Source organism: Belonocnema kinseyi, chromosome 3 (assembly GCF_010883055.1).
Source record: "Belonocnema kinseyi isolate 2016_QV_RU_SX_M_011 chromosome 3, B_treatae_v1, whole genome shotgun sequence".
NCBI classification, from domain to species: Eukaryota; Metazoa; Arthropoda; class Insecta; order Hymenoptera; family Cynipidae; genus Belonocnema; species Belonocnema kinseyi.
This window is the reverse complement of record NC_046659.1, coordinates 79,497,636-79,509,860: the sequence shown is the minus strand read 5'-3', so window position 1 is coordinate 79,509,860 and position 12,225 is coordinate 79,497,636. Positions and strand designations below refer to the sequence as shown.

The 12,225-nt window shown below is 25.3% G+C and overlaps 1 protein-coding gene across 12 annotated transcripts in view; it reads left to right on the top strand.

Moving 5' to 3' along the window:
- Nucleotides 1–12,225, top strand: part of LOC117168928 (probable E3 ubiquitin-protein ligase HERC4) — a 39,174-nt gene that overhangs the window by 19,378 nt on the left and 7,571 nt on the right. For 10 of the 12 annotated variants that reach the window (XM_033354905.1, XM_033354901.1, XM_033354898.1 and 7 more), the window contains 6 exons: nucleotides 2,761–2,929; nucleotides 3,014–3,310; nucleotides 6,977–7,156; nucleotides 7,251–7,337; nucleotides 10,319–10,507; nucleotides 10,638–10,948. In XM_033354905.1, coding sequence (XP_033210796.1) covers nucleotides 2,761–2,929; nucleotides 3,014–3,310; nucleotides 6,977–7,156; nucleotides 7,251–7,337; nucleotides 10,319–10,507; nucleotides 10,638–10,948 — 1,233 coding nt within the window. The remainder of the gene's footprint in view (nucleotides 1–2,760; nucleotides 2,930–3,013; nucleotides 3,311–6,976; nucleotides 7,157–7,250; nucleotides 7,338–10,318; nucleotides 10,508–10,637; nucleotides 10,949–12,225) is intronic. The other 2 variants (XM_033354899.1, XM_033354910.1) reach the window with 2 other exon arrangements.

Sequence of the window (12,225 nt, the reverse complement as noted above, 5' to 3'; positions counted from 1 at the left end):
ATAAAATTAAAATAAATATAAAATAAAAATAAAATAAAATAAAATGGAAATAAAAATTATTTTATTTTATATTAGGTATATAAATTTTTTTGCCTTGATAAGGGTGCTGTATGAGTGCCGAAACGTTGGTGTTTATTTATTGTTTTTTAAAATGTTTTTTAAAAATGTTTTTTATTGGAATTTGATAATGGTGGGAATAAAGAGGACGAAAGAAATAAAAAAGAGAAGGAAGGGGATTTGGTTGGTTGCCTTCTCACTTTTCTTTCCTCCTTTTTATTTTCGTCTAAAGTAAAGATAAATAATTTTCTTTTTTTCTTTTTTAGGGAGAAGAGAGGGGGAGACTTGTTTCCTTTTCATTTTCCAGATTCCAGTGGGAACATTTTGTAGTGGTTGTCCAAATTTGGTCGTTGGGTTCTTGATTATATTTTCGAGATTTTTTTTTTCAACTAAGTTTGATTTCAACTCTTTTTTTTTGTTAACTTAGAAGAAGGCTTAAACATTAAAAATCAAAAGCGTTTAAAATTGAGATTTTTGTTTACAAAAACACTTTTGAGTTAAGAAACCTAAAATATAAATTATCTAATTATTTTTAAAATTGAACTGTCTTTCCAATATTAAAAGTGGATCAATAATTGGTTTTGCAGTATGGTTTTAAGCCGGTTCAAAATTAATGAATTTGCGAATTTTAACTGACTAGTTAAAATAGTTACATTTTCAACCAAAGTGGTAAATTTTCAAATACAATCAGGCATCTTCAATCAACAAAATGCATTTTTAACAAAGTATTTCAACTTTCAACCAAGCAGTTGAGTTTTCAACGAAAAAATATGAATTCTTGATAAAACATGTAAAGGTTAATATTTTAACTAAAAATAGCCACCAAAAAAGTTTAATTTTTAACCAAGTGGTTACATTTTTAATTTAAAAAAATCGATTTCTACCATAGCAGATAAATTTTTTAACAAAAAACTATTTATCAACCAAATACTTGAATATTCAACCAAATAGTTCAATTTTTATTTAAAACAAATAATTTCCGCTCTTGAAAAAAAAGTAATTTCCAACAAGAAGGATTCCAGGACAAATTGTTGAATTTTGAACTAATAAAGACCAACTTTCAATCAAAAAAGGAATAGTTAAATTTTCATTGAAAAAAATTAATTCTGCACCAAAAAAAAACGAATTTTCAACATTATAGTTGAATTTTCAACCAGAGGGATTAATTTTTGACTAAAGTCTTGAATCTTTATCCAAAAGAGTTTTTAATAAAAAAGTTAAATTTACAACTTAGTGGTTAAATTTTCAACCGAAAAAGATTGTATTTTTAAATAAAAATCAGTTTAATTCTTCCAAAACGACGAATCGTCAACAAAATAGTTGGATCCTCGACATAAGCCAATTAATTTTAAACTAAAAGAGATCAATTTTCAAACAAAAGTGGAATAGTTAAATTTTGCAGCTAAGAAAATTAATCACAAACAAAAAAAAAACGAATTTTCAACAAAATGATTGAATTTTCAACCAGTTAAATTAATTTTTGACTAAAGTGTTAAGTTTTCAACCAGAGGGATTAATTTTCGACTGAAGCGATGAATCTTCAACCAAGATAATTATATTTTTAAAAAATAAGTTTAATTTTCAACTTAGTAGTAGAATTTTCAACCAACAAATATTTTTATTTTAAATGAAAATCCGTTTAATTCTACAAAAATAACGAACCAAAGAGATGAATTTTCAACCAGAAAAATGAATTTTTAACAAATTAGTTCAACTTTCAACTATGTAGTTGAATCCTCAACTAAAACGGATAAATTTTCCAGCAAACATTTGTATTTTTAACATGAAAACATTAATTTTCAGAGACTACTGAAACATCTTGAAAAATAACATTCCCGCCAATGAAAAATTCACAAAAAGAAAATTGTTGACAATGCTCGAATCTAAATAATAAAAAAAGAATTTAATAGTAATAACATAAAAATAATAAAGAAAATATTTTTATTTGATAAAAATATTTGGTATTTTATCATTTATTTATTATTCAAACCATTTTTAATTGTTTAGATTCAGGAATTTTATAAATCGAAAATTTTCCTGTATATACAATTTTATAGTGTCGGATATTTTATAATGACGGCGATTTTATTTTTCGGGATTTTTCTGTTCTTCCGATGAATTTAAATTGTGGTCAAACTTTTAATTGTGCCATTTAAGAAAATTCTAATTTGTAAATGAAAGTGTTTAATTTTGATATATCAATAAATACCATATGATTAATTTGAAATTGCTTAATTTAAAAATAGTAATAATAATAATTGACTAATTTAAAGCATTAAAAATGATAGCGTAGATTGATATTTTTGAACCAGAAACCTTTGAACTGCTTAATTTATAGAGATTAAAATTAAAACTTTTTTTGTTTTAACGGCATTTAATTAAAAGTTTTTCACCTGAAAACTATTAAAAGCTTGCATTGTATACATGTAAATTATTGATCGTTTTAATAACAAATTTCTGAATTAAAACTTTTAAAATCTTCAATTATAAAAGTTTAAAATTCTAGATTTTCATTTTGAGTGCTTAAATTATTAGTTCAGTTTTGATTACTTTAAATGAAAAAAAAATTTTATGTCTGAGAGTTCGATTATTTAAATTTCAATATCCCGTAAAAATTTTGACGATCCTGGAGAAAACCAGGCATTTCTTTGCTCGGTTAAAACAGCCACCCTGTTTAACTTGACTGTTTCTCTTTTCTTTTAGGTACCTGGAAACTGTTTTTCGAAGTCTGGCCTGTATCAATGCCTCTTTTCTTCTTGCAAACGATGCACATTATGGCTGTTCGAGCAAACATCACGGAGTCGATATTACAAAAGCAAACAAACTCTTTGATATAATTTCCAACTTTAAAAATAACACCATGACAGAATTGGCAAGTTGATTTTTTTGTTTAATAACTATAAGACTACTGTCAGAGTCAACCAGAGATAAAAACTAAAAGCCTTGCTCTTTTCAGATTTTCAGCTGCGTAACGGAAAGCCTCTTGCCATCCCTAGTAAACTCGCCACCCGATGTAGAAACTTTAAGAGTATACCTTATTCTTCCACTTTACAACGGTTTTGCAAATCCCCCGAATTGCAGCACTTTACACCTGCCTTTTGCAACATCAGTTTTAAATCTACAAACTGCACCCTTAAAAATAGTTGGTCGCTGGTGGAGTAACGCACCGGCTTTCTACTTCGAAAGGCTGGTTCGAACCTACAAAGCTGTAGTTCAACACTTTTTACAACAGCCGAACTTTATAGAGAATAAGGTAAAACTTAACTACAGATACACTGCCGTGCAAAAGGTTTAGACCGCCTCTTTTTTTATGACTGAATAAATTCTCTTAATTTTAATTATAACAGAGCTAAAGAAAAATATCTTTAAAAGGTTGATTGGTTTCGAAATTCTATATAAAATAAGCCCAGGATGAAGGCCATTCGTCTAGCTTTTAAGTATATATTGCAAAAATAGTGTAGATTTCAATGCTTTCTTATAAATTAAATATAAATTGTGAAAATTTTCTTTTTGAATTGCAAGAACTTGAAAATGTATGAAACATATAATCATGAAGTTCCTATGTAATTTCCAACTTTTTTGTTATAACATCAAGTTCTAGCAATTGAAAAAGAAATTTTTTATGATTTATAGTTATAATCTGTTGTGATACGTTGAAAAAAAGCTTCAAAGTGAGCCCAAGAACATTGAAAAATGTTGACTATTTCGGAAGTTATTGAAAATTTAAGAAAACATGAAAATTTACACTATTTTTGCAATATCTAGTTAAAAACCAGACAAATTGGCTTCACCCTGGGCATATTTTATACTTAATTTCGAAAAAATCAACCATTTAAATAGAAATTGTTTTAGCTCTGGTATAATTAAAATTAAGAGAATTTATTAAGTCATAAAAAAGAGGTGGCCTAAAACTGCACGGCAGTGACATTCTTTTCCTATTTTTTATTTTATTTTTTTCCATTATTTGCTTATAAGAATATTATAACAAATCTTATTATTTTTATTATTTCCTATCTCCCTCTTTTAAACTTTTAAAAATAATGTCCCTTCCCCCCTGTACTCAAGAAACTGTTCCTTTATGTACCCCTCTTTTTCGTCTGTTTGCTTGAATGTGAACAGTGTTAATAGAACACAATAAGAAAATCCAATTATTTTTGGTTAAAAGTTAATTTTTTTCTAGTTGTAAAATCTGCTGTTATATTTTTGGTTGATAATTTATCTGTATTGATTAATATTACTTGTTTGAAAATTCAATTACCTGATTAAAAGTTTCATTATTTTGTTGAAAATTAATCTTTTTCAAATTCAAATATAAGTATTCAGTTGAAAATGAACTTTTTGTTAACATTTTATATTTTCGTGTTAAAAATTGATTTTTTTGCAGATAATGTGTTTTTTATCTTGAAAATTCAAAAATTGGTTGAAAATTTTTTTCATGATTGAGAAATGTATTTTTGTTAATCAACTATTTCGTTGGAAATTCGTATTTTTAAATTTAAATATACGTTTTTAGTTGAAAATTACCTGTGTAGTTAATAATTTATATTTTCGTGTTGAGAATTCAACTTTTTTGTAGAAAATTCGAATTTTGGCTTCAAAATTAAAAGCTTTGGTTAACATTTTTCTCATTACTGAAAAATGTATTTTGGTTAAAAAATTAACTATTTTATTGAATTCAAATTTTTTGTATGAATTGAGCTTTTTTGAAATCAAATATAAAATATTTTTTTCGTGAAATATTAAATATTACATTTTTCGTTAAGAATTCATCTATTTTGGTTGACAATTTTACTATTTAGTTAAAAATTAATTAATTTTGTCAAAAATTGAACTATTTAAAAAAAAATTTGTTTTTGAAAACTCAGCTTTATTATAAAAACTCATATGTTTCACTTGAAAATTAGACTGTTTGGTTAAAAATAAAACATTTTTTTGTTTGAAAATTTGACCATTTGGTTAAAAAATTATCTTTTAAGGTTGAAAGTTCAACAGTTTGGTCAAAAATTCAATTATTCTGTTGAAAATTTAATTGCTTTGTTAAAAGTTAAATTATTTTGCTAAAAAATCAAGTATTTGGTTCAAAGGTAATTTTTCTGTTGAAATTTGTTTGAACATTTGTTTATTTTGGATAGAAAATTCGTCCTTTTGGATTTGAAATTAATCTTTTTGGTACAAAATTCATCTTTCTTTATTGAAATTTAGCTTTTTTATTGAAAATTCATCTTTTCGGGCTATAAAGTCAACAGTTTTCTAAAAATGTTTACTTTTTAGCTTGAAAATGATTCATTTTTTTGCTGATTTTATCTGTTTTTATGGAAACAACAATATTTTTTGGTTGAAAAATCAACTAATAGATTTTTCGTTGTGAATTCATCTTTTTTGGTAGAAAGTTCAACTGCTTGGTTCAAAATTGAATTACGTACTTTGTTAAAAATGCAACTGTTTGGTTTAAAAAAAAAATTTCATTAAAGCTTCAATTATTGGTTTAAAAATTCGTCTTCTATGGTTGATATCAACTCTTTTTAATTAAAAATTTTAAAGTTTTTTGGTTGTAGGTGGAACTATTTTGTTAAAAATGTTGAAAATTTAATTATGTTTTTGAGGAATCAATTATTTTGTTTAAAATTCAACTACTCTTTTCAAAATTCATCTTTGTTGGTCGAAAATTCATTTGTTTTGTTAATCATCCGTCTTTTTTGGATAGAAAATTCGTCCTTTTGAGTTTAGAATTAATATTTTTTTTTTATAGAAAATTGATCTTTCTTGCTGGAAAATTAACTTTTTTGTTGTAAAATTATCTTTTCAGGTTTTAATGTCGACGGCTTTCTGAAAAATGTGACTTTTTAGCTTGAAAATTTGTCGTTCTTAGCGAAATATAGCTGTGTTTTTGTTATGCAAATAAATTTATTTTTTGTTTGAAATATCAACCATTATATTTTTCGTTTAAAAATAATCTTTTTTAGTTCAAAATTCAACTACTTGCTCGAAAATTTATGTATTTACTCTGTTGAAAATGTAAGTGTTTGGATAAAAATTACTCTGCTTTGTTTTGGTTGTGGATTGAATCATTTTGTTAAAAATTCGTCTTTTTTAGTTGAATTCAATTGTTTTCAATTTAAAATTGAAACCTTTATTTGTCCAAACTAAAACTTTTTTGTTAAAAATAAATTTTGACAGTTGATGATTTATTTATTTGTTTTGAAAATTTAATTATTTTGTTGAAAATTCATTTTTCTGGTTGAATATTCATCTTTTTTTTCGTAAAAATCACATCTTATTTGGTTGAAAATGCAACTTTTTGACAAAAAATTAATCTTCTTTGATTGAGAATTCAACTATTTTGTTGAAAATTCGTTGTTTTTGGTTGAAAATAAAATTATTTTTGATTTGAAATATAAACTATGGCCGTTTTTGTTGAGAATTTATTTTTTTTAATTAAAAATTCCTCTTTTTTAGTATAAAAGTCATCTTTTCTGGGTTGAAAATGAACACTATGATTGAAAATTCACCTTTATAGTTTGCAAAGTCAACGGTTGTCTAAATAATTCGACTTTTCAGTTTAAAAACTCAACTCTCTTGTTGAAAATTCGTCTCTTTTGATAAAAAAATAATTCTTTGGTTGAATATTCATATATATTTTGTTGAAAGTGTAATATATTTCAACTTGAAACCTAAGGAATTAAAAGTGTTTAATATTGAATTCAATATTGTATCTACATAAATTAAAAGCAAAGCAATGGGTTCCCCAAATATTCCACTATCTTCGTGAAAAATCACCCTATTTCTCCTATTTTAAGATCATTTTGGGCTCTGAAGTTTGATATATTTACAAATAAATAAAACTTGAAAAAATATTTTACTAACATTTCCTTTTTTCTTATGTTGCTGAAGAATTTATCTGTTCGTTTATATGATTTAGGTTATTCCATCGGACTCAAGGTTACGGCTGATCTTAAATCTGTTGAAATTTTTAGACGAACTTAATTATAGTCCCGAGGGACAAAGAGTTCACTATTCCGTATTTCATTTGCCAGAATTAATAGATATTGTTGATATCAAAGTGGATTATTTTAGGTGGCTCACCGAGGTTAATGCACCGGTGAGAATTTAACTGTTCTTGAAAATATTCTTCTTGGAGAAAATATTAATCTTCTTGATTATTATTTTAGAATAACATAATTTCTTGTTTTCAGAAGACTAATATATTTTTTTGTGACTACCCGTTTCTGTTCGATGCTACAGCGAAGACGGCTTTGCTCGAGACAGATCAAGCAATTCAGGTAATTATAATTAATACGAGAATTGGACCACTCAACAAGAGTCGAAGATTTTAAAAGATTTCATAAGATTTCACAAAAAATGCAAAATATTTTTCAAACATTTTAAAGGTTTCAATGATTTCACAAAGATTTAAGTAGGTTACAAAAGAATTCAATAAAAATTCAATTGTTTCACGAAAATGTAAGAAATATTTCGAAGATATCAATGATTTTAGAAAGGTTTCAGTAGATTTCGAAAGATTATGCAAAAAAATTCAAAGGTTTCAAAAAAATGTAAGAAACATTTCAAACAATTCACAAAAGAATTCAATTGGTCCTGGAATAAATTTATTTTCACAATAAAGTACAATAAATTATAAGAAAGTATAACAATATGCAATATTTTGTCAAAATTTGTAATTACATGTAAAATATTATAGAAATGTCCAAATAGTAGATCTTATAATTTTTGCATTTTTTTATTATATTAGAAACACATTACAAATGGTGCAAAGTTACCAAAATATTTCTACTAGAAACCACAAGATTCTGCTAGAATACTTACATTTTTAGCAACATTTTAAAGAAATTACAATTTTTTATAAATTGCAATTTTCGTCTAACATCGCTTCAAATTTTCAAGAATTTCATAGTTAAATTTCTGTGTTGGACATTAAAGAGGAATTTAAATTTGGATTAATTCTGATTTTTATTTCTTTAATTTTGATTTTCACATTCTTGCAGTTTATTGTAATTTATTTTATATAATTTCATGTTATTTATTATTTAAAAAAGAGTTCACAAAGAGTAAAAGATTGCAAATGTTTTTACAAAAAATGCAAATGTTTCGCAAAAATTGCAAAGATTTTTATGATTTCAGAAAGATTTCAAAAATTTAAAAGGATTTCGAAAGATTTCATAAAATATGTAAATATTTCGTAACATTTTTTAAAAGATTTCGAAAATTTCACAAAACATGTAAAGATTTAAAAAGTTTGAAACTTCATCTCTTTGATTGGAAATTTGATTATTCTGTTGAAAATTCGTGCTTTTTTCAATTATTTTTTTTACTGGAGATTTAACTTCCATTTTTCGTTAAAAATTCAAAGTATTTATTAGAAACCTAATATGTTTAATTGAACATTCGTCTTTTTGGTAGAAAATTAATCTTCTTGGTTAAAAATTCATCTTTTCGATGGAAGTTAATATCTTTGGTTTCAAATGTAACTATGTTGAAACTTTCATTATTTTGTGGAAAATTCAACTCATTCTTTGAAAATATAACTATTTGGTTAGAAATTAGTTTGTTTTTCCTGAAATGTCAACTTTTTTTTTAGAATTCATCTTTTTGTTGAAAATTCCACTTTTGTGCTTGAAGTTTCACCTTTTTTTTTTAGAAAATTCGACTATTTGGTTGAAAATTCACTATTGTAAGTTGAAAATTCAATTTTTTAGTTATCAAAAATAAACTATGTTGTTAAAAAATTAATTATTTTGTTGAAAATTCAAGTATGTTGTTAAAAAAACATATTTTTTGGTCGAAAATGTAATTGTTTTGTTGAAAATTGGTCTAATGGATAGAAAATTTGTCCTTTTGGATTTAAATTTTTGTTTGAAAATTCAATTTTCTTGTCATAATTTCAATTATTTGATAGTAAATTTAACTTTTTTGTTTAAGTTTAAAATTTTTATTATTTTTTTTAGAAAATAAGCTATTTTGTCAAAAAATCATCTTTTTGGTCGAAAATTTAACTGTTTTATTGAAAATTTGTCTATTTCGACAAAAAAGGTATCCTTCTGGATTGAAAATGCATTTTTAATCGTAGAAAAGTAATCTTTTTTGGTTAAAATAAATAAATAAAAAATTTGTATGTTTTTATTTGAAGTTATTTTACTCCTTTTACAAAAGATTCTAAGTTAAAAATGTTGCAAGATTTAAATACTGCAATTTAAGTTAATTTAAATTTAATTCTGAATTATTAAAATAAAGTTTCGTGGCTATCCTGGCAATACTAAATTAAAGGATTAGCTTGAGCTTTCGTTTTAATGAATTATACTCCATATTCATCTCTTTGATTGAGAATTTGATTAATTTGTTGAAAATTCGTACTTTTTTTAATTGTTTTTTTTTCTGGAAATTTAACTTCCATTTTTGGTTAAAGAGTCAACTATTTATTAGAAACTTAATCTGTTTAATTGAAAATTCGTCTTTCTTGTTAGAAAATTAATCTTCTTGGTTAAAAATTCATCTTTTTGGTGGAAGTTAATTTCTTTTGTTTCAAATTTAACTATGTTGAAACTTTCATTATTTTGTTGAAAATTAAACTCATTGGTTGAAAATATAACTTTTTGGTTAGAAATTAGTTTGTTTTCTTCCTGAAATATCAACTGTTATTTTTTTAGAATTCATCTTTTTGTTGAAAATTTCACTTTTGTGCTTGAAGTTTCACCTTTTTTTAATTAGAAACTCGATTATTTGGTTGAAACTTCACTTTTGTAAGTAGACAATTCCATTTAGTAGTTATCAAAAATAAACTACTTTGTTAAAAATTTAATTATTTTGTTGAAAATTCAAGTATGTTAAAAATGGTCCATTTGGATAGAAAATTTGTCCTTTTGGATTGATTTTTTTACGTTCAATTCTCTTGTAATAATTTCAATTATTTTATTGAAAATTTAACTGTTTTTGTCGAAGCTTAAGCTTTTTATTATTTTTTCAAAAATTAAATTATTTTGTCAAAAACTAAGCTTTTTTGGTCGAAATAAATAAATTTTTATGTTTTGATTTAAAGTTATTTTACTCCTTTTACACAAGATTCTATTTTTAAAATGTTGAAAGATTTAAATTTTGATCTCTAAACATTAATTGTCGGAGAAGATGAAAAATTGGTTAGGGAGAAATCAGGGAATTTTTGAAATAAAGTTTTTTAGCTCTTCTGGAAATACTAAATAAAAAGATTAGCTTGAGCTTTTGTTCTTATGAATTAAACTCCATATTTCAGATGCAATCGGCGATGAATGAAGCAACGACTAGAGCCCTTACTCACATGCTATTTGCTCCCATCTTAGGAGGAAATCCAAACCAACATGACCACGTTCTGATGCTTGAAGTCTCACGAGAAAATATAGTTGATGACACCTTGAGAGAATTATCTCATTACGAGTCTCGTGATCTTAAAAAACCTCTCAGAGTAAGTCTTTTTTCTTAAAGAAAGACTCTTATTTTTAAAATTCTTGTTTATGAATTAATGGTTGTTAAAAGATCATACTGCGAAAGAAATTTTTTGAGAATTTTTGTGAGTACTGTTTTGGTCTTTAAAGGTGAAATTCCGTGGGGAAGAAGCGGAAGACGCAGGAGGCGTGAGAAAGGAATTTTTCATGCTTCTTCTCAAAGAAATTCTAGATACAAAGTACGGGATGTTCAAAGATTACAAGGAAACGAGGACTATTTGGTTCAATGAATTTTCCTTCGAGGACGTGCAAATGTATTACCTGATCGGCGTTCTTTGCGGTCTCGTTATCTACAATTTCATCATCATCAATCTGCCTTTTCCACTTGCGCTTTATAAGAAACTGTTGCAGGAACCGGTGGGTCTTGGCGATATCAATGATATGGATCCAGTTTTTTCCAAGTAAGATAAAATTACAAGGACTCTTGATAACATAATCATTTGCAGGGTGTCAACTCACCTGGAAAACCTGGAATTGTCAGGAAATTTGTATATACCCGGGAAAAGCTAGAAATGTCAGGGAATTTTTTTTAAAGGCAGCATTTTTTCGAGAGCGTGCTTTATTAACAAAAATTAAATAAAAATAATTATTTATTCGCAAAAGTAGCCTTACCTATTTATCTATTTTGTTGAAAAATTTGTTTTGTTTTTTGTTGCACATTAATTTCTTTACCTGAAAAATTAACTATTCTATTTTTGTTTAAATATGTATTTTTATTTAGGGGAAACTATTGTCCTTTTTTCTGAAAAATCTTTCTTAGTTGAAAATTCATCTATTCGGTGGAACAATTTTTAAATTGAAAATGTATTTATTCTGGTTGGATATTCCATCATTCTAGTTGAAAATTCTTCTCTTTGATTGAAATTACATTTTTAAACTAATTAATGTTTTTAACTGAAAATGGAACTATTTTGCTTTTTGTTGAACATTCAATTTGTTGTTCGCGAATTAATTTTCTTGGTGGAAAATTCATCCTTTTGCATGAAAATTCAACAGTACGGTTGATTTTTTTTTGCTGTCTGGGCTAAAAAATTATTCTTAGGTGATAACTTTGTTTGGAAATTAATGCTTTTAACTGAAAACTGAACTATTCTGTTTTTTGTTAAAAATTTATTATTTTGAGTTGAAAATTCATATATTTTGTTGAAGATTCGATTTTTTTATTCGTAATTGATCTTCTAGGTGGACAATTCATCTTGTTACATCAAAATTCAACATTTCGGTTGATTTTGTTTGCTGTCCTGGCTGAAAAATATTTCTTAGTTGATAATGCATTTGTTCGTTTGCAAAATTATTATTTTATTAACTGAAAATTTTACAAATCAATTTTTGGTTGAACATTTCTTTTTTAGTTAAAAACTCATGTCTTTTTTGAAAATTCGTATTTTTAGTTGACAATTTAACCATCACAGTTAAAGATTTATCATATTAGTTGAAAATTGAAATGGAACCATCTTGGTTTAAGATGAATATTTTATTTAAAAAGTCATCACTTTGAAAATTCAAATAATTTGTTAAAAATTCGTTTTATTTTATTCAGAATTTATCTTGTTTAGTTGAAAATTCAACTATTTAGTTACGAGGGTAGTTCAATAAGTCCTTAGCATGAAGTATAAAAACAATTTTTTTTGGGTAAATTTTTTTTTATTTTTCAACATAATCTCCTTGGAGCTCTATA